Source organism: Microcaecilia unicolor, chromosome 8, assembly GCF_901765095.1.
Source record: "Microcaecilia unicolor chromosome 8, aMicUni1.1, whole genome shotgun sequence".
In the NCBI taxonomy this organism is placed as follows: domain Eukaryota; kingdom Metazoa; phylum Chordata; class Amphibia; order Gymnophiona; family Siphonopidae; genus Microcaecilia; species Microcaecilia unicolor.
Genome location: NC_044038.1, coordinates 160,036,822 through 160,058,149, shown reverse-complemented (window position 1 = coordinate 160,058,149; position 21,328 = coordinate 160,036,822). Strand labels below are relative to the sequence as shown.

General features: G+C 39.8%; 1 protein-coding gene across 1 annotated transcript; it reads right to left on the bottom strand.

Moving 5' to 3' along the window:
* Positions 1–1,429: 1,429 nt before the first annotated feature.
* Positions 1,430–21,266, bottom strand: MRPL22 (mitochondrial ribosomal protein L22). Its single transcript, XM_030213346.1, has 7 exons — positions 21,147–21,266; positions 21,002–21,047; positions 13,754–13,889; positions 10,037–10,102; positions 9,350–9,427; positions 4,198–4,267; positions 1,430–1,727 (listed from the first exon to the last, which is right to left on the bottom strand). The coding sequence occupies exons 1-7, from the start codon at positions 21,172–21,174 to the stop codon at positions 1,516–1,518; spliced, it is 636 nt and encodes a 211-aa protein (XP_030069206.1). The 5' UTR covers positions 21,175–21,266; the 3' UTR covers positions 1,430–1,515.
* Between the last annotated feature and the right edge of the window lie 62 nt (positions 21,267–21,328).

Here is a 21,328-nt window from a genome sequence, read left to right as displayed (position 1 = left end):
ACCCGAGGGCGTTTACCTCTGGGAACCTCAACCTCTTTACCAGACGAGGGAGCAGGGGCAGCGTGTTGCATGAGGAAAGCCTGATGCAGCAGCAAACAAACTCGGGGGAGAAACCCCCCAGACTGTGCACTTCCGCAGCCTGGGCAACAGCCCTAGACGCACCCTCAACCGGCGCTCGCAAGAGCGGGGGAGAGACATGCTGCGCATCCAAAATGGCGTCCGGCGCAACACTCCGCGAAGGAGCCGCGCGGGAAGAACGGCGCTTAACTTTAGCCGCTTTTGTGCCGTCGCCCAAATTAAGGGCGTTCATGGCATTAATGTCTCCAACCTCAAGGGCGGCCCACGAAGAAGCCGTCCGAGCCGCGTGGCCGGCCAAGATGGCGGAGGCGAGGAGCGGGGGATGGGCGTTTATGGCGGGAAAAAACCGCCACGCCGGAGGAAGGACCGGGACATTCATCGGTCACGAAACTGTCACCCAACAAGGGCGAATCAGGCTGTAAGACCCCCGCATCCCCTCTAGAAGCGCTCAAGCGATCCGGGGAGCGACCCTTTGCGCCCTCGCCCTCCGACGCCATATGCCACGAGGAGAAGAATCGGGGAACCCCCTGCCCGCTATAAAAAGGTAAAAATTACCTGCTGTCCGCTCCGAGCTGTAACGAACTGGTGTCCCAGTGAGTAGCTGCAATGAACGTTTAAATAAACGTCGAAATAAACGCCTTTAAGGACGTTTAAAATTTTTTCTTTTTTTTTTTTTTTTTTTAACGGAGCCAGCGGGAGGGGGGAGAAAAGGAGGGACCTGGCACCACCAGGTTTGCACTTGCTCAAAAGAGCCCTCAACCCCAGGCACTCAACAAAACCTAAAAATTAGGCTTGGAGGCCTAGCCAGAGCTGCTGCTGTGTGTGACCACCACCTGCTGAGATAGAGAACATACTGAGGAGTTTCCGGCAGCACATGACCACATATAGGGAGGCAAAAGGATTGCTCTCTATCTCCACCTGCTGGTAGATGGACACAACCCACCAGTCTATGGATTGATCAGCTTGATGATATATATGGAAACATTTCTCTGGGCGCGTTAGCATTTACACGCGTTAAAACCGCTAATGCACCCACAGTGCCGCTTAGCATAAGAGTTCATATTTTGTGTCAGTGGTTCCTTGGGCATCTCCCTTAGGATTTCCCTTTGGTAAACTGGAAGTGAGAATGGAAGGCAGGGGGCTTAAGTGTACTGTCAGAAGTCTGTGACATGACAATCATGCGAAACAGGAAAAAAAAACAAAAAAACCACCTAACGCTAAACCAGTGTCTGGAAGAAACTTACGTTGTGGCCTCTGAAATCAGTTTTCACTATTTCAGAGGAAAAAAAAGGGGGAGTGTCCTGCACAAAACATATACACTCCAAGCAAATAAATTGAAAATGCAACTCAAAACCATTTAAATTTTTTTATTTTTATATTTTAAAAATGGGGGACAGACACATATGTACATATATGGCATACAAAACATTTAGGAGATCAGAGTCCATGGACAATGGTGCGACTGCGCAGGCCCTGCACATATTCTTTAGCTAGGTCAAAACCAGTCTTAGGTGGCTCCATAGGAGGTGGAGGACCCTCCACCAGCTTCACAAAGTAATGACACTTCACTTTGTCCATAATACCAAACATGCCACGGCCGTGATACCGGATTCGTTTCAAGTATTTACCTTTCCCTGAAAAGGACTCAGCTACAGGGGGGTAAAAAATAAAACACATACGTGTTATTGCTTAAAAGGACACAAGAAAAGCAATTTTCATTTTAAAATGTCACAGGAAAAAAGAAAAGACATACTGATGACAAATGGTGATTTTATGCTCACACAACTGATGTGAAATATCAGCATATAGACAAGTTTTCCAACTAAATGCCAGTCTCAGCTTATGTCTTAAGAATGTTGCACAACCTTCCAAAATAGAGGAAAATGAGCCTTCGACTTCAGCTCAAATGATCTATGTAAAATAAAATAGCTTGCAAAAACTGTGACATCAATATTATTTTCAGCTCCCATGCAAAAACAGTTTGCGCCAAGTGGCGCGTTAATTTGCACTAACTCCAGTTCAACCAACAGGCAGTACTAAGGAGGATGAAAATCCTAAGCAATGATACTACAGAAAGCATGAGCACTACACACCAAAGCAACGGCCAGACTCTTCAGAACATGTCTGCTTCTTGGCCTTATGGCTTCCTCTTTTGCTCTTGGAAAAGCTCTTTTCTGATCATTTTTATCTGTAATCATAATCTCATCACAGAATTCTCACTGGAGCACATCACCATCATACAAGGAAGAGTAGCCTTATGGTTAAAGCAGTGGGCTGAGAACCAGTGAAGTCAGAGTTCAAATCCCACTGGTGCTCCTTTTGATCTTAACCCTCCATTGCCTCAGATACAAACTTAGATTGTGAGCCCTCCTAGGACATGGACAAATACTGTATCTGAATGTAACTTGCCATGAGCTACAACTGAAAGAGATGCAAGAAAAATACAAATCCAAGCAACAAAATCATGCCATTTGGAACAGGATGGGTGTAATTTTCATCAAACATTTTTAAAAAGGTCTTCAAATTCAATATGTTGACGTCTGTGCAGCATTCACACTCCACAGTTGTCAGGGTGTTCGTGGTGTGAGATCTCCATTATAGCTGTTTAGTTTGCTTAGATTTATTATGGGGATGACAACTACAAAAGAGGCACTTTTAGCCTTTACATACTGTTATTTCTTGTGAATTAAAATAAATGCTGAGAAGTACAAGATGGGAAGGGAAGTGTGGCAGGCTGGAGGTATTCTAAGATGTGAAAAAAGGTAAGAAATGCTTGCCTGAACACTGGATCTTGTTCAGCACATTGCTGACAGACATTATTGATGATCATTCATGTTCTGAGAAAAGTGGTCAATAAAAATGATATAAACTAAAATAAATGAATGAAAAATAAGAGTCTCAAAGTAGCTCCATTTCAACTACCAAGTGAATTATCCAGAAGAATTATTTTGTTTGCTTTAACAGGGTCATGTGGCCTTAAAACGGATCCCTTTACTCCACGTTTCCTGCTGACCAAACCTTAGATACAATTGTAATATTCAAATGATTTCCTTCACTGTAATCAGGCCCCTGACTGTTTTTGCTGCAGTCACACAACATCATCTAGTTTGTGCGTTTTATCTAAGCATATCTATTGACAGCCTTGTGATTTTCCAAACTCAAACAATGTAAACGGAGTTTCAATGCTAAAGCTGTTATCACAGTGAGCTTACAATTATGTAGAGAGGGTGAGAGAGAAACAAAAATAAACCAGAGGTTTTCATTCACACACTAAAGTAATCTTCTATCAAACAGCAAATCATTGGAGCATGCTTTTGTTTAGTTAAAGCCATTGGAGGCATTTAAAAGTTTTAAACGGTGTCATTTTGTCTGATAAAACATCATCAACTACCATTTAAAGAGAAGCCAATTTTATTATGAGATCTCCTTAGACTTCACTCTGAGCAGCTCAATTTAACCATCTAGTCAGTCAATCAGCTCCCCCAAAATGCTCTCCTATATTAGCCGACATTAATGAGCTATTCTGTATTCAATCCCCCCACTATTATAGGCTATGTTCATTGCCTACTGTCACCATAATAACTCTATGAGAGGCATGAACTTTCCTAGCCAGTGACTGGCCACCAGCAGATAATGACTCCTGAATGATGGCAGTAATTTGATGGCATTATGATCTATAATGAGCAAAAGTTATTTGCAAGGATTCACTCAGAATTTCTCTTTATATTTCTCAGATATCAGAAGGCAGTTTAAATAGCTTTTGTGTTAGTCAGAGTGACTGACACTGTACTTTCCTCTCTGTGAGTCTTAGACACTTCTGTAACTGCAAATTGAATACAAGGTAAGATATTCACTCACAGAACAGTAATACTGATCACAGTAGTAACTACCTCAAAGCCTGATAATCTTCATTCTTTAAGGAACCCAATGCTACAGAACTAAGAATTATTATTTTTTTAAATTAAGATATGTACCTTGTTAAACTGTACTGCCAAGACTTGCAACTAAGCATTTTTCAAAAAGACAGCTTGCAGTCATCAAGAGACCCAAGGGAAAAAAATGATTTGATTACATCCAAGGACAATTTCCTATACTAAATATAGTATTTAAAAGCCATACCTATATATAAATTTGATTTGTATTCAACATTGAAGTTGTTCACAGCCATATCCTGGGCTTCTAAAAGGACCTGTGAAGGAAGTTGAAAAGGAACATCAATCCACATCTGACATTCAGCTAAGAGAATTTAATCTCTCCTTCTCTCAGCTATCTCTGTGGTAATACGACTAATCATTGTTTCTACTTTAGAGCCAGTAGTCAAAAAATGATGACTAAAGCCAGAACAACCATCTTTGTGCTAGATGGCACCCCAAAGAGGTTGGCCACCCCTTTTGTGTGGGTTCCCCCTCCTGAAGATGTACATGAAGTTATTCTGTCTGGCAACCCAGTTGGCGACCCTTCCAACATTTCTGGAAAAGCAGCACCATTAACTTCTCTTCAGGCTGAGCAGCTCCAATTGATACACAGTTTATAAACTGCACGGCAGGAGAAGAATACACATGTTACTTAGAAGCTGGAAAAGGAGTAAGGGTAATAAAAGGGTGGGGAGCTGGGAAAAATGAAAGTTACGGTGTATACAAGTTCTAGGTAAAGCAACAAACCAGTATACCACTAGCTATAAAATGGATTTCCTGTGAAGGTCTGTAGAAGGCAGCGATTCTGTACTACACTAGATTAAGGGTCCTGTTTACTAAGGTGCGCCAGCTAGACACCCATATATTCCCATGAGTGTCTCTCAAACGATAGCGTGCCTACAGCGTGGCTTAGTAAACAGGGCCCTTAGTGAGTAAATAAAAGTTAAAAGGAGGAATGGATATCAGAAGGGTGGGAAGAGGGAACCAACCATATTACAGATTATTTAAATTTTTTTAATTTATAATTTCAGAAAGCCAGTAACCTCATTAAGAGGTCAGGAACGGACCGTTAAAGGGACAGCATTTTTTTTCTCTTCTACTGGTGATCTACTCTTACTGCTGCTAATTATTTTTCACCTACATTTTGTTTTGTAAGTGGCATCTAAATTACTTAATTTATTCTTTTTTTAACCTAGCATTAATGTTTTCTGGTTTCTCAACTGTTTTACTGAAAGCTGTGACCATGCAAAGGAGTTTGTACTATTCCCAAGAAACTGAAGCCTCTGGTCACTGGGAGTGACAAAGAGGAATCCTGCATAGTCCTATACAATACTCTTCCTCAGATTAATTTCTTCTTTCAGTAGGCAGCTACACTCACCCACATCCAATACTTCAATCTTTTCTGTATCAATTACTTCAAAGAGAGAAGCATATTCCACGCTCTATCACCTATAACAGGGGTAGGCAACTCCGGTCCTCGAGAGCCGAAGGCAGGTCAGGTTTTCAGGATATCCACAATGAATATGCAGGAGATAGATCTGCATACCATGGAGGCAGGGCTTGCAAATCTATCTCCTGCATATTCATTGTGGATATCCTGAAAACCTGACCTGCCTGCGGCTCTCGAGGACCGGAGTTGCCTACCCCTGACCTATAACATTGGGAAGAAAGAATACATTTCAAAAAAATCCAAAATGCATTATTAGTTACGAGGTGCCTTCCATCGATCACAGGAGCTATTCAGACCTTTACACTGAAGAGCAGTGAAATGTATCTTAATAAACTCCAACATTTAAATTAGTCATTCTTATTTTAAGAATATTTGGGTGAGCACCTCAGGCTCTAAAAAGAGAACACTCTAATGCTGTTTCTGAGTGCAAGAAAAAAAAACATACAGTAAATCACACATCAGACCAAGCAAACATCCGACTGGATGAATGTCCTGTTGCAACAGACACGTATGCCAGTGTGGCACTAGACATTCAACGATGCCTCCACAGTACAACTGAGCCCTTGTAAAAAAAAGAGACATTACAGAGATCTCTCTCCTCATCCTTGAGAAGGTCTCTTCCAAAGTACAAGGAAAAGAGTCCAAAAAGAAAACAGCAAGGGAATCCAGGCACTGAAGCAAAAGAAAGGAATAGAACCGACAGCCAAGAAGCAGGGTAGTTAGTATTCTGTGGAAAATGTAATGCTGCCACTGCAAAAATACTGCCCTCCTCTATAATACACACTGCATGAATATTGTATCATTATTATGATGCATTATATGCAGTAGGCATGTGCTAGCACATCTTGCTCTCAAAGGGCAAACATAATATAAAATCCCTAACATTTCCAACAAAACAAAAAAAAAATTCATACAACTGTGTGACTAGCAAACGCACACTCCAGGTCAGCTCAGGCAAAGCTCAACAGCTACCCCTGGTGGAATCCTAGCGAAGCAACCATTTTTTCTTCCCTACGTGTTATAATAGGAGAATCATCTGTACAAATCCGTGCTTCAGTGTTTTTATGCCACAGGCATTATTGTTGGGTAACTTTTCTAGTGTCACTTCTAGAGTCAGTGTAAATAAAAACAAACACCAAGTGGAGGATGCCAGTCAAGCTAGAGGAGGGGACAGAGGAGGTACTAGAGAAGTGGGGATTATCCAATAAACACCTATTTTTTTTTTTTTGCATTTGAGGGATGGGAGGAAAGGATGTATTCTATCATGTTTTATCAGTTGCAACTTAACATCAGAAGCCCTAGTTATAAGATTCGTCAATGAACGGCAAATGTTGCGAATATAAAAATGTAGCTTTTTTGCACCTTCAAAGAACAGCTAAATGCTGGAATATAAATACCTAAATCTACATGGGTCAATATTAAAAGCAATTTAAACAGCTCCTGGCTGTTTAAATCACGGCACTTAACTGGACAGTGCTGTTGAATATGTCCAGCTGGCGTCTAAGCCAAAACTGGCTATTTTGTGGATGGTCCAGAGGCAGAATCAACATTTATGCGCTGAATATTGGCACTTAACTGTATACAGCAACTGCATAAATAGGACTACATAAAACACAGATCTACCTTTATGCAGTTCACCTTATTTTTAGATTTTGATTATTTATAACCTGCCCTCATCCAGGGCGGGGCACAAAACATACATAAAATATACACAATAAGAACCACAAAAATACATACAAAGCCATAACATACTCGTAGGACAATTCAAAAAGAACAATCTTGACTACTGCACATGACTACATAAAGTTTAACCGGTTGTATATGCCCAGATATTCAATGCCGGTGCCTGGACATGGCCTGACACTGAATATCCGGGGATACAGCTGGCAGTGACCATTACTCTGACCACCGTCTGCTGACAAAGTACCCCATAATTTTAAAGAAGTAACAGAAACTTTACTTATATTTGCACTTTACTTACACAGAAGGAACCCAATAAACTGCATTGTAATAATACAAAGAATTTTGCCTCAGACACTACCACAAATAACTGTGTTTAGATTAAAAAATAAATACCCATATTACTCTCTCCCTAGTCTCTTAAAGGAAGGTAAGAACATAAGTATTCTAACTCTCCCATCTTAATTCTTGGTTTTCTGGCATTTGCATATAGACATTTCAAACTATGCTTGTTCTCATTTACAACTTCCTCAGCAGTTGACAGTGAAAATTTGCAATCTTAAAAAAGTGTCTGCTTTTTATTTAAAGACACCTGGTCTACTATGGTCTCTATTGCAACCTCACTATCGGGATGCTCTATTTTCCCTGCATTGGTGATATCTTTGAAAGATACCTTGTTCCGAACCAAGAGCTTTTTAGCGACTGTTAACCTTCCCCCAGTTTCTAGTTTAATCTCCTTTGCCTGCAGCCTGGTTCCACGCTGGTTAAAGTGGAGCCCATCATTTCGGAATAGGCTCCCCCTTCCCCAGTTCCTAACAAATCTAAAACCCTCCTCCCTGTACCATCTAACTTTGGATGACATATACAGTGATAGACTATACATGTAAAGAGAGCCTAGAGGCACAGCTTCTGCAGCACCTGCTCACTTTACATTTTCCTTGAGGTTAGAGACTATATAGAAATTTAAAAAAAATAATAAAAAGTCAAACAAGTTGCAGGTGATAACATTTCTACCTGACTAACAAAACACATTTGTGGCTAGGTTTTTGGGCGCTCTTTTCCCTGCATCAGTTCAGTGTGAAATGAGCTAAGGGCAATGTGATCTTGTATTTAACTGAATCAGCAGAACAAACACATGACTTCAAAGAAAAATATTGTGCACTTGAAACCCAATGATTGTAGTTCAGCTACAAGGTCTAGTGTCGGAATTTACAGCAAACTTTACCTGGGCACTTAAAAGGCTATGTAGTTACAGTCTGCACTCCTAAATCGTAATCCTCAAAATTCACTTCAAAAACAAATAAAATATGACAATTTTTCCCTTAACCAAAAACAAAAGCTCCACAAGTAAACAATGAAAAGCTAGAGACAGAGGCAACTTTGCCCCACGACTCTCCTAAGGGTTCTTTATTTCCCTCTTATTACACTTTTCATCTTATGTCTTTTCCCCTTTCCTGCTTTTTGTCATCTCTCCTCTACTCCTTCCTCATTTTTTTTTTACCCAACAGCCTTTACCTACTCTCCCTTTCAATCTGTTCAAAATTCTAATGCATAGATCTTCTGCCAGTGTCGCTACACTCATATAACCCCTCTCCAACTCACTTTACTGGCTCCCTTTCGTTTCTGTATCCAGTTTAAACTCTTCTTAATGACTTACAAATGCATTCATTCTGCAGCTCAGTATCTACCCTTTCTTCTCTCTCCTTCACCCCTCCCCGGGAATGCCATTCATCTAGTGTCTTATCTGTACCCTTCTCCTCCACTACCAACTCTAGACTCCTTTTATCTTGCTGTGCTGCTTCATCACACTCCATGTCTGGCCCCTATTAAAAGCACCCTCAAAAACAGAGCTTTCCAAACTGTGGGTCAGGATCCCCAATGGGGTCACGACCTAGGTGGGCTCTCCACAGGTGCATAATTATTGTGCACCTCCAGGGGGTCATAGAGTTTTATTTGGCCACTATCATAGGGTCACAGGCAGAAAAAGATTGGAAAGCACCGCTCAAAAAGCTGGGCTTTAGCCTAGATTTGAACTCTTAAACTGTTCAGTACCCATGTTGCTTTAGGTCATTCACACAATATATAACTCTCTAATCCATTATTTGTTCTGTTTGTCTGTCTTGAATAGGGTGTAAGCGCTGTTGTGCACAGATTCTCCCTTACGTGTTTTGTGTACAGTGCTACGTACGTATAGTTGCGCTACAGAAATGATAAGTAGTAGTAATACCTCTTTAATTACTGTTGCACCTTTCTTGTCATTGAACTCCAGCTGGGCCAGGGCTTGATCTATGGACATACCTCTAATCTAGAACAGGAAGGAAATAAGTGAGAAAAGTCATCTTGCAATGAAAATAAAGACTGTCAACTGAAGAATTTGCAAATATCTAAGATCTCCTGTGAATTGTTGACCTAAATGATCAACAATTGAGGATGACTATGAAGTCCCCACAGTGTAACACTTATTAGTACACTAATATATCTGACATCATCCTTTCAGCATAAGCCAAGATGAATTATCATCGGGAAAGTCTCATAACACCATGGAGCAGATGTGCCTACTCTTTTTATGACGGTGGGAATAGAACTAAGTAATCCTATAAGAGCATCATCATGGTTCCATCCAAATGAGTTGCTAGTATTTGTTGGCCATGACATCTCAATTTCACTGACACTGATGTTTTGCTTCCAGTGAAAGAGGAAGGAAAAAAGCCTCTTATCTCCTGTCACGTAAATCCTCAATGCAATGACCTAGAATGCCTCAAACCACTCTTTGGTGACTAACATTCCAACAGAATTCTAAAACCTGAATAACAGTTTCATCACACTAATCTTATCTTTAAAACAAGAACACCTCACGAACTGCATATATCTGCAATTATATCTCTACTCTGCAGAAAAGGCTATCGTGTCTTACCAATTTCGCCAGATACCACATCTTATCTTTGCTGTATTTGATCTGTCTTCGACAATGGTATATTTCCTAAAGGCAAAAAAAAAAAAGTGATGTCAAGTTCAGCAATGTCTATTACCAGTTGTGTTTAAAATGAAAGAAAATAATTTTACAATTTGAGCAGATCTATATTTCCTGTTTTTATTTTGGGGATCCTGCTTCCACCTACTTCTCTAGACTTGCAACTTGGTTAAAATCAAGTTTAGGATCGAGCACTGTAAGCCTCCAGTTGCAACAACCTGAGGATTCATTCTCCCACCCACCCCCTTTTTTTTTTTTTTTTTTTTAAATACACCCTTTCCCAGTTATTGTAGTGACAGTATCTTGGCTTGGGTCCATGCACCAGGAATCCTGCAATTAGGAGATCTAATCTATTCACTGTTACTGTTGCATAGTTACTGGCCCTCCCTGGCCTCTACAGCATTCTCAGCCCCAGCCAATCCAGAGAGTGAAAAAATGGGCTCAGGATTGAACCAAGGTGCTCCAAAGGCTCTGCATACTCTGTTCTCATTCTACTCCTAATAACTCAGATAAACATGTATTACTATTAAGTTATGTATAAACACAGGGATTATGGATCCATATTTGTTTATTCACATTAAGGAGGCGAAGGTAGTTAAGGTGCATTACACATTATTTGCCTCTTAAAACACATTAAAGGGCAACAGCATGCATTATATTACCGTAACGCACATTAAGTTACCAAGACAGACACAGTAATAAGATGCAAAGCATCTCATTCTGATGTACATCAAACAACGCAGCTTGAAGTGAATACTGTAAGCTGCATTAGTCCTGAGAAAGTGACAACTAAAAGCTGGCATTGTTTTTCTGGCCAGGAACATCAAGCCATTAACCCACAGCCCTATACTCCCATGCTGCTTAAAAGGGCCAGCATGCAATGATAAATTCTGTCCTTCCTTCCACTAAGCCCCCACCCATGTCACATCTCCCTTCCCAATGTCCCCTTTTGCCAAAAGTGCTTCCCACCACCCCTAGGCCTACCTTATGACATTTTCTGGTGGTCTAGTGGGGTCAGAGCAGGAGCAATCTGTAGTCAGGTTCAACACGGAGCCCGTGATCCCCTAGCAGCAATTCCTTGGTATTACTGCTTGCCAAGGTGGTGGCACCATTTTGAACTCGGTGCTGGCAGGAGTAGGAGTGACTGAGGATTGCTCCTGCCCCGACCCCACTAGGGCACAGGAAATTTCAAAAGGGAGGTCCAGGGAAGAGATCTACTTAGTGCCTGACCCCCTTTAAGCCTGGGTATCAGGCTATGACTTATCATCCAAAGCTGCAGAACACTATGAATACCATAGCTTGGTGAGATTGATCAAAACTTGTGTTATTCATATACTGTGGGTATGACTAACCTGTGGTACTGAGATATTGCAGGTGTCACTCCTACAGGAAATTGAGGTGTGATAAAAGCCCAATTTCTACCACACTAAAAAACTACCCCTCTAAGTCACAAGAAATTCAAAATAGGTTACAGAAGTTATAATCAGATGTACAATGCTGAACCTCTGCTTGCTTAAAAACCAAAAACAGACAATGCCTGCAATTAGGGGGTGGGGCTAATCAAATTCACATTCCAGAGATATAATGTATCTGATCATCTCTCTCATTACAGAAATATTGTGACCGAATATTAAATGACCACAAACACATTTCTTGAATCATGTCAATAATTTTTATTTTTTTCAACCATGAGGCAATTGAAGACATTTTTATTTAGCAGGGGTTAGGTATAGGCAGACATTTGCGCCCTAACTGTATATATGGTGCTCAAAATTGATGTGTAATTTAATTAACGAGCCAATTAGCACCAATAATTGGGTGCTAATTTTAGCATTGACATATGCATGCACTCCTTAGGTGCTGAGATTTACATGTAAATTTTATGCATGGATCTGAAAAGGGGGTGCAGCCATGGGAGAAGCATGGACGGATCAGGGGCATTCCTGGAATTTATACGGAGTTTTATAGAATAAGGGAGAACTGCATATATTTTGGGCATGAGAATTTATACCAAAATTGGGTGTGGATCCCAGCACCCAATGATATTCTACAAATGGAGCCCAACTCTGAGCATCATTTATAGAATAGTGCTATTATTTTTTTTTAACAGTTCTAAAAATGACACCCAACTTTGGGCACCAAGTCCTTGGCCTGCATTGCTGGAATTTTATGTTTTAATTGTAGACTGTTTGGGATGATCATTTTTCTTTGAGGATTTATTAGGTGAGTGGCGTTTGGGGGGGGGGGGAGGAACTCTCTCAACTACGCAGTGTTCTATTTTATATATATTGTTCTTTGTAACTCGCCTTCAGATTCATGCTTGGATTGGCTAGAAATATAAGTAAATAAGTGTATTATTATTTTAACCAGTGAACAGGCTGGTGTGGGTGTTTAGGGAACACCTTCACACTCTAAAAGTGATTGGAAAGTGAGGGGTACAAGGACTGGCCAAAGGGGGGGGGGGGCAAAGAACTCTCTCAAAAGGACTGTTTGGCTTTGATATTTTATAATTGACTGGGGTGATGTGTAGGTATAGGGGTGGGTGCACATTCTGTAAAAGGAATCAGGGACTAGGGTGGGGCTATCTTTGGTTTACTGCCAAACCGACTCTGTGAAAGACAGTATGTTCAAGCTGAGGCCTGCTATCTTCAGGTTGTTGTGGTTGGGAATGATCAATATTCTCTGCTACAGCACTGCAAAGTAAAATTTACTTTGGGATTTACTGACCTGTGGAAATACCACCATGGGTTACTAAATCCAGTCGTACGTTTCCCGTGCTAAATTAGTGCATAAAATACGGTATTTTACTGCAGGTTAGTAAACAGGAGCCTTAGATTGTAAGCTCTTTGGAGCAAGGAAATACATACAGGACCTGAACGTAACTTGCCTTGAGCTCAGGTATGGAAAACTTGAGTAATTAAATTTAAAATCCAAATATATACATTCAGGAAAACTGGACAAAAATGTAAGATGAAAAGGGATATACACTAATCATTTCAAATGTTACCTTTTATTTTTATTTGTTACATTTATACCCCGCGCTTTCCCACTCATGGCAGGCTCAATGCGGCTTACATGGGGCAATGGAGGGTTAAGTGACTTGCCCAGAGTCACAAGGAGGTGCCTGTGCCTGAAGTGGGAATTGAACTCAGTTCCTCAGGACCAGAGTCCACCACCCTAACCACTAGGCCACTCCTCCACACCAGGACTGAACCCATGCTTGTGGCAAATGACATTTGGCAAAGACATGATGTGGCTCAGAAAAGAAAACATTTTTCAGAGCTTGAATACAGACTCAAGACAGCATACCAAGCAACAGGACATGGCCAAAGGGAGACATAATCCCACTTATCTAGCTACTCAGAGAAGTTAAAAGGACAATATGTAATCAGATCATAATCCTCCATTCATAGTCCATTTTAAACTGCTTCTCAGTTATATATTTACACTGATAAGCAGTCTGACTGCTACTACGGACAGGCAGTTTTTCAGGATAAATGTGATGAATATGCATAGGTCACCAATTTATGCAGCCTGATCTCATGTATGTTCATTGTACAGCTGCTGAAAACCTAATTGACTGCAAGATCCCCAAAGACAAGTTTGGGAAGCCCTGTACTACAGTTATGGAAAGAATTACAGTAGGAGATTTGCACTTACTGCTGGTCTTCGAGGTTCAGCCAGAAGTTGTGGGGGATGGACAACACGATTCTTCTTCTCCCATGCTCTACTTCTCTCCAAAGCACTACTTGTATGGATGCTGGATAGTGGTGAAACACTACAGGAAGAAATTAGCCTGCAAGGTAATATAATTCTGCTTATTTTTCAAACGAAACCCCTCCAAAACTAAAGTGTCATCAAAAGCGACTCCTGAAAACACACTGGAAACTAAAGCCAGCTCTTTTTCGGTGGAGAAACAGAGATCTTCCCCCCCATATCACCTCTTCTAAAATGCCAAGCTCCTACCATGAATACCATCTGAGTCTTGGTTCCGCCTCCTCACATTCAATAGTGGATTTTTCTACTGAAATTATCAACTGTGCCAACTGAAAGTTATATAGACTATTTACTGGAATTTGGTTTGAAAGCAACAGATGACTTCATGTAAGCCACTAACCAGCTGTCAGGTGTTAAATGCTTTCAGTCTTTTGCTACATCATACATTACTTAATGAGGCTGCAAAGATCCAAAAATGTTTCTGCTCTCCTGTTCCAGCACAGATGTGCTCAGATGCACTTTTTCTATGGTGATTTCATCTGATATTTCCTGATGCTTAAACACACCAGCTGTCATACTGAAAATGCCAAAAGAAAAATAAACTTTGAAAAAGTAGAATTTCTTCAGACGACACAAACAGGTAACAAAAAAAAACCCCTCAGTTTATTCACAGCTTCTCAATGAATTCCATAAACCCCAAGGCGTGCGGAAACGAGGATATGGAGAAAAAAACGATACATAAGTGAGACACCTTGAATCAAGGCTATAATCACTTGCATTGAGTCATTTGGACTATTGCAACTCCATCTATGCCGGATGTAAAGCTCAAATTATTAAAAGACTTCAAACGGCCCAAAACATGCAGCCAGACTCTTATTTAGAAAAGCGAAATATGAACGCACCAGTCCCATTAGAAAAAAAATTACATTGGCTCCCACTAACAGACCGAATTACATTCAAAATCTGCACCCTGGCTCATAAAATCATCCACGGAGAGGCCCCGGACTTATATGTCATACCTTATAGACCTACCAGCAAGAAACACAAAATATTCCTCACGTACTTTTTTAAACCTCCATTACCCTAACTGTAAGGGACTTAAATACAAATCATTATATGCATCCAGCTTCTCTTACATCTGCACGCAACATTGGAATGCACTGCCGATTGCCTTAAAAACAACACACGATCTGGCAGCCTTCCGGAGGTTACTGAAAAACAAATTATTCAACGAAACTTATAAGATTCCTTCATAAAAGACTCACTATCACATCTATATTAGAATAAATACTGAACTCCTTAATTTAGTTACTTTAACCATACTGTTATGATGTACGTTATACTTTACCCTACATTTTGCATATCCGATATGTATTATTTTCTTTACTTCTAATTTTCTTGATATCTTTTGTACCTTAATTATAATACTCTGTTCCGTTAATGGTGATTGTCATTGTGGCATAATGTAAGCCACATTGAGCCTGCAAAGAGGTGGGAAAATGTGGGATACAAATGCAGTAAAATAAATAATCCTTAAGGCTAACAAACTAGACTGCTTATCCAGCAGAATTACCAAAATTATTGGAACCAATTTGTTAGAACTTGACTAATTTTGGAAAACAGACAATCAGAAAACTGCATTTCAGTATATGAATATATATATATATATATATATATATATATATATATATATATATATATATATATATATATATATATATAAACACAAGATCTCTTCTATAAATGTTCATGGGCCAGTCTAGTTTGGGGTACTATACAGAGTGATTTCCTGTGCGGCAGTCTGTGGCTCAGCCCTGAGGGAGTTTCAATCCGGCATGCAGCCATTTGATATGTAGAAGAAATTTGATGGTGGTTCCTCCTGAGGAAGATTTGTGAAATGCGGTCCTGCATTGGGGAACCAGCACAATATGAAACAGATATGGTGGACTGTTGAGTTAGTCATCGAGCACACAGCACTTGTATTGTGATGCATACAGATGATTGGAGGTGGCGTATTTAATCAGCCAACGAAGGGTCAATAGACATACAGTGTTTTTCCATGAAGAGCAGTCATCCAGCGTTTACGTGGAAACACTTTTACAGCGTCCAAGCGGAAGGTGTGGTGTCTGTAGGAAAAGGACTATCTAGCTGGCAGGACTGAGTTCTGATCATTTGTGCATGATATAATGTATAAATATGGTAAAACATATGTAAAATAAGAAACAGCATAAGTATGCAGTTTAAAATGTAAAACCAGTTGTTTCGTATTCAAATACAGGTGGTGTAAGGTGAGTGGAGGAATGAATGTGTGAGGTTTTAACATTAGGTAGCAGTGCTGGTGAGGTTAGTGGGCATTGCAATACAATAAAACGCTTTTGTGATATGAAAAAAAAAATACTGGAGTCTTTGTGTAATAGGTACTATATAGAAGCCAGAAATTTTCTTAAGAATTTCAGAGTCTGGTCTAGGGACTTATCTGCTAACCCAACTACAAAAAAACCATCATCACAGTGGGCATTAATTCACATCTGGTTTAAGCCACAATCAATAACATTTACATGTTGCCATATAGCTCAATAAAGAACGAAAAAGGATCACTGCAATATGTTAATTTTTCAAGAATGCCTCAGTAAAAACTTTTTAAGTCTGTAGCTCCCTAGTTAAAATTTAGTCTATGCATTACTGTCCTCTGCTGTTTAATTCTTGAAGCAACATATGGCTTTTGCACAAAATGAGCTCATGTTTCCTACCGATTGAATAAATTAACTTTCCATCCACAGTGCACTGAGGAGAAAAACAGAAAAAGGAGGAAAGCAGCTCAGGGATAAAATCAAAGATGATGGAAATCCAGCAAGATATTTTAATTTCACCCAATTACACTCAAAAATTTCAGTAAACTTGGATGTTTAGTCTCATTTTTCTTTATTTTACTCTGTGTAGATTCTGTTGGGATATGCAATGCATCAAAAGTGATTGTGATAAACAGGAGATGAACCAGTTTAAACATACATTAATAGGAAAAAAGAAAAGATAGATAACAGCTACAGGTGTTCTATAAAAAGGGGATAATGCTCCTCAATATAAACCTCAAATAATTTTAAAACTATTCTAAACCGCACAACTGCATGCACGCTGCAAGACATGGAGAATAGGACAACTAGGTCCATACATTAAAAAAAAAAAAACCTTTAGGGCCCTTTTTACTAAGGTGCGCTAGCATTTTTAGCATGCGCTAAAATTCAACACAGGCTAACCACGTAGGCACCTATAATATTCCTATGGGTGCCTAAAAGGTTCACGCATGCTAAAAATGCCAGTGCGCCTCTAACGTGGCTTAGTAAACAGGGCCCTAAGTGTCTTATAACAGGCTGAGCAAATGTGGCCCTTTTTATAAAATATGTATGCCGTTGCCAAACCAGAATGAATATTTAATGGGATATAGACCTGAAAAAAAAAAAAGTTTTACAAAATGAAGTGTTTCAAAAATAAATCAAAAGTGATGGATTGTCCAAAGCTGCATAGCCAAGAGAAACCAATTAAGGAGCTGAGTTCCAAAACCAAGTTTTGCATTCTGAGGTGCTTTTGAACACTTGTGATATGAAAACAGCTCCCCCCCCCCCCAAAAAAAAAAAAAAGCTATTCTCCAAAGTCCAATTCCAAATGAAGTTAGCTGACAGTTCTGCATGATTCAAAGATGAGCAACACCAATGGGGAATTTTCCTAGGTATGCATGCACTTTCTAAGATACAGAGCACACATACTTTGAAGGACTGCCTAGAAGATTTCTCCTTGAAATCTGTGTGCTGCGGCACATACATAAGTGCCTTTTGTAAACCATTACTTATACAAGCACCTCATAAATAGTGAATTGTGACCAGACTGGGCCAAAACAAAAACACAAGGTCACTGGCCCACTCCTCCCATCACGCCTACGTAGGTTCCATGGCAGGGCAGAAGCAACACCACAGATAAAGCAGGGTTCAGAAATCACGTTTGTCTAGGTCCACTAAAATAAGGTCACAGCCACAGAAAGTTTGCTAAATATTGAAATATACATGACAATTTACACATGTAATTTCACAAACCTACATATGTAAAATCACCGCCAAAAAAAAGTATACAACCACAATTGATATTACTATTTCATGTTGATTACTCTTACTTTAATGGACTGTGATTTTATACATTAGAAAGTGAGTCAACGATAAAGAATAATTATATTTTCATCTACTTTTTTTTATACTTCTGTGTTTTGCGTTTATTTTTTACCTTAGGGTTAGGAAGCAAGCTGGATGTATTATTTCTGCCCTCAACACAGCCATTAGATACTTGGGTGCAGAGGAACAGACATAACTAGTAGAACTAAAAGTAATTTTCTCACTGTTCAGGTTCTTGGTCATGCATTGTTTAGCATTGGGGTATATGCAAAAATTTGCACGGTCTCTATCTTGAGCTTAAAACTGCATCATTCTGCAAATTTTATGTGCATGGAACTTATGCAATAATGGAGGGATGCCTGCCAGACATATGAACAAAGTTTCTGAAATAAGCAAGCATGGCTTTTGAGCACATGTCTGAAGAAAATGAAAGTGCCAACACACATCTGCGGCTGCTGGTCTGCACGTTAATATCAACCTTGCAAAACATTTCTTGCGCATTAAATTTTTGCAAGGCCAGTATTATGCACAGGACAGCAGTCACAGATGTACTCTGGCACTTTCACTTTTATTTGGACACATACACATTATTGCTATTACCTTCCCATCATTTTAAAGATGCAGATACTGTTGAGGCCGGAGAAAAGATGAAAAATAAAGTCATTTTAAATAGCACAAAAAAAAAAAAAGGCATGAAATCCTCTCAACCAACCCTTATACAAACCCTAGTGAAAAATGTCTCACACTGTGCATGTATCACAAGCCAGTAAAATACTTATTGGCCTCATCAATAGATGATTTTCAGAAGGTAGTACAGGTTATGATGTTCACAGGGCTAGATGACTGTAACATTGTATATTTGGACCTGTCTGAGGCCTGTATTTGTTCTTCGCAGATGGTTCAGTATTCAACTGTGTGTCTGCTGTTGAATGGTTCCATAAAGCTTTACATCACACTTTTCATTATTTAAAATTGTTGATACAAGCCTATCATCCTTTGTGCTTTTCAAGATCTGAGAATGCCTGTTTGCTTACTGTTCTTGATCTGTGATTTTTATTTTGAGGAAACTAGATGCAAAACTGTTTCAATTGTTGGACCAAGAGTGGAATCAGCTACCAATGACCATGAGGCTGCTGAAAGACCTGTTCGAAAACTAGACATAGAACCTTTTCAACTGTTGGAATAAGAGTGGAATCAGCTACCAAGGACCATGTGGCTGCTGAAAGACCTGTTGGTATTTAAGAGGACCTTGAAACGTCATTTGTTTAGAACAGCATATGGGACTGCACTTGCTTAGGACCATTTTTGAAGAACTAGGGCCTTGAGTTCAACGGGACTGCTTGTACAGTTGAGTTCAGTACAGTCTCAATTATCTGGTATAAACAGGACCGACCCGTTGTCGGATAAGTAAGGAGTCAGATATGGATAACAGTGCATAAGCCCATCAAACAATGCATAAACAAAAGATACACAGTTTCTGATTTTCAAAAAAAAATTTTCTAAAACAGATTTTTAATAGAAATAAATGTGATGACATCACTGGGGAGTCTGTCAGATATGCCGGATGGTCGCATTAGCGAAGATCAGATAATCAAGACTGTACTGTATTTGTAATTTCTATTTTTATTTGCATTTTAATTATGTATGTTTTAATGTGCCCTGCCTTTGGTAAAGGCAGGATATAAATCTATTACTACTCATTTTAATGCTGTGTGCACTCATGTCTTCCACATGGCCCCTCTCTGCATCGCTTGACTGCTAACGTGTGTACAACTTGCGGTAACTGCAAGCTCATGGTAGCTTTCTCTGCCTGCCTCATTGTGTCCAGTTTTGGAGACCATACTCCCAAAATGGAGGTGGTTCAGAGAAATGCTACTGAAGTCTGCACCAAAAGCCCTATGACCTGAGACATAAGGATCTTGGTAAGTATGCCCTAAAGGACAGGACAGATGGTGACATTCATGTACTTACATCATTGACAGAAATAAGATTGACTAGCTTGTCAATTATATTACCACAAATGCAACATGGGAACACTATTAGCGCATTTAACTCTTCACAAAACTAAATGCTTTACTTTAAGAGGTATTCTTTAAACATGCATAGTGAGTTAAAGCAATGGACAGCAGCTGAATTATCCATCTTCAAAATTCTGCACATTTCCAGCATATTTTTTTCTCAGATTATGGTCCTCAAAAAAGACAAAGATTCATTGCATGTAAGCACATTAGCAACTATGATCACAAAGGAGCTGAGTCCTAGCAGATATCTCTGTCCTGTAGAAAAATACAAATTGTGATATAATTTATTGACATGGATATATAGCCTAACTCAAGCAACAACTTGAGAACCAGAGAAGCCATTGCTCAAATCCTCATCATGCTCCTTATGACCCTGGCAGACTCCAGCCTCCAGTGCCACCCATATAAACCTCAGTCCTCATTTACTAAAATGCAAGACACTTAAAGAATTAGTACATAGATCCCATTGAGAACAGGGATTACATTGTTTAACACACATTAATAAAAGATTACTTTAGAGACACAGGAATATCTATTATATTTGAACATGTCATCTATGTTTCCAATTAAGTGTGAGCTAAAAAATAAATGATGATGTTAAAGCATGATGTGTATACATTTAACACATACTCACAAATAATAGTCTCAAAAGCTCATGTACGTGATCACCTTTAATTTTCGTATCGCTGCAGAGAATCAGAGTCATAACCAAATTTCCACCAACTTTGAACCACATTTCAAGATTACCAAAAACATAGAAAAAGCGAAAGATTCAGTAAAACCGACTATTATTACCGTCCTTCTTTTGAAATGTCATAAAATACTAGACAGGCCACTGCAGACAGCCACGGAACTCGACACTGCTGCGACCAAGCACAGAAATCAACTTTTCTAAAATCATTATGGGTGCTAAACCCAATAGAAATTGTCCCTCCCTGGCCACAGTCAAGATGTTTGACTAATATTAGGGGCGCAGTTAGCACCTATGACAAGAAGAGACAGCAAGAACTCACCCCAAGGAAGGCACCACATTCCAGATACTCCAAAGCCGGGTCGCACCTGGGAAACAAACACAAGACCACTCATATCATTTTCTACCAGAGCCAGAACCCTAGACCAATTAGTACCAGAGCCAGAACCAAGCCCGACCCAACCTACCTAAACTCGTAGCTATGTGCGCCGCCATTTTTTTTCACAAAAAAACCCAACTTGCAGCCTGTCTGCTTGCTGCTTTACGTCAGGAACCACCCACCGCAACCACGTGAGCATAACGACCAATGAAGCATCTGATTAAGAATATTAGCTCACCGTGGGCTGCCGATCTGAGTGACAAAGCCAAG

What these genes read in the sequence shown, in the direction of transcription:
- MRPL22 (XM_030213346.1), bottom strand. Translation starts at nt 21,174, where the DNA reads ATGGCGGCGCACATAGCTACGAGTTTAG. An exon ending in CTGAACCTCGAAGACCAGCA is followed by an intron (nt 10,103 to 13,753) that starts GTAAGTGCAAAT and finishes TTTTGCCTTTAG; the next exon opens with GAAATATACCATTGTCGAAG. An exon ending in TGTGGTATCTGGCGAAATTG is followed by an intron (nt 9,428 to 10,036) that starts GTAAGACACGAT and finishes TTCCTGTTCTAG; the next exon opens with ATTAGAGGTATGTCCATAGA.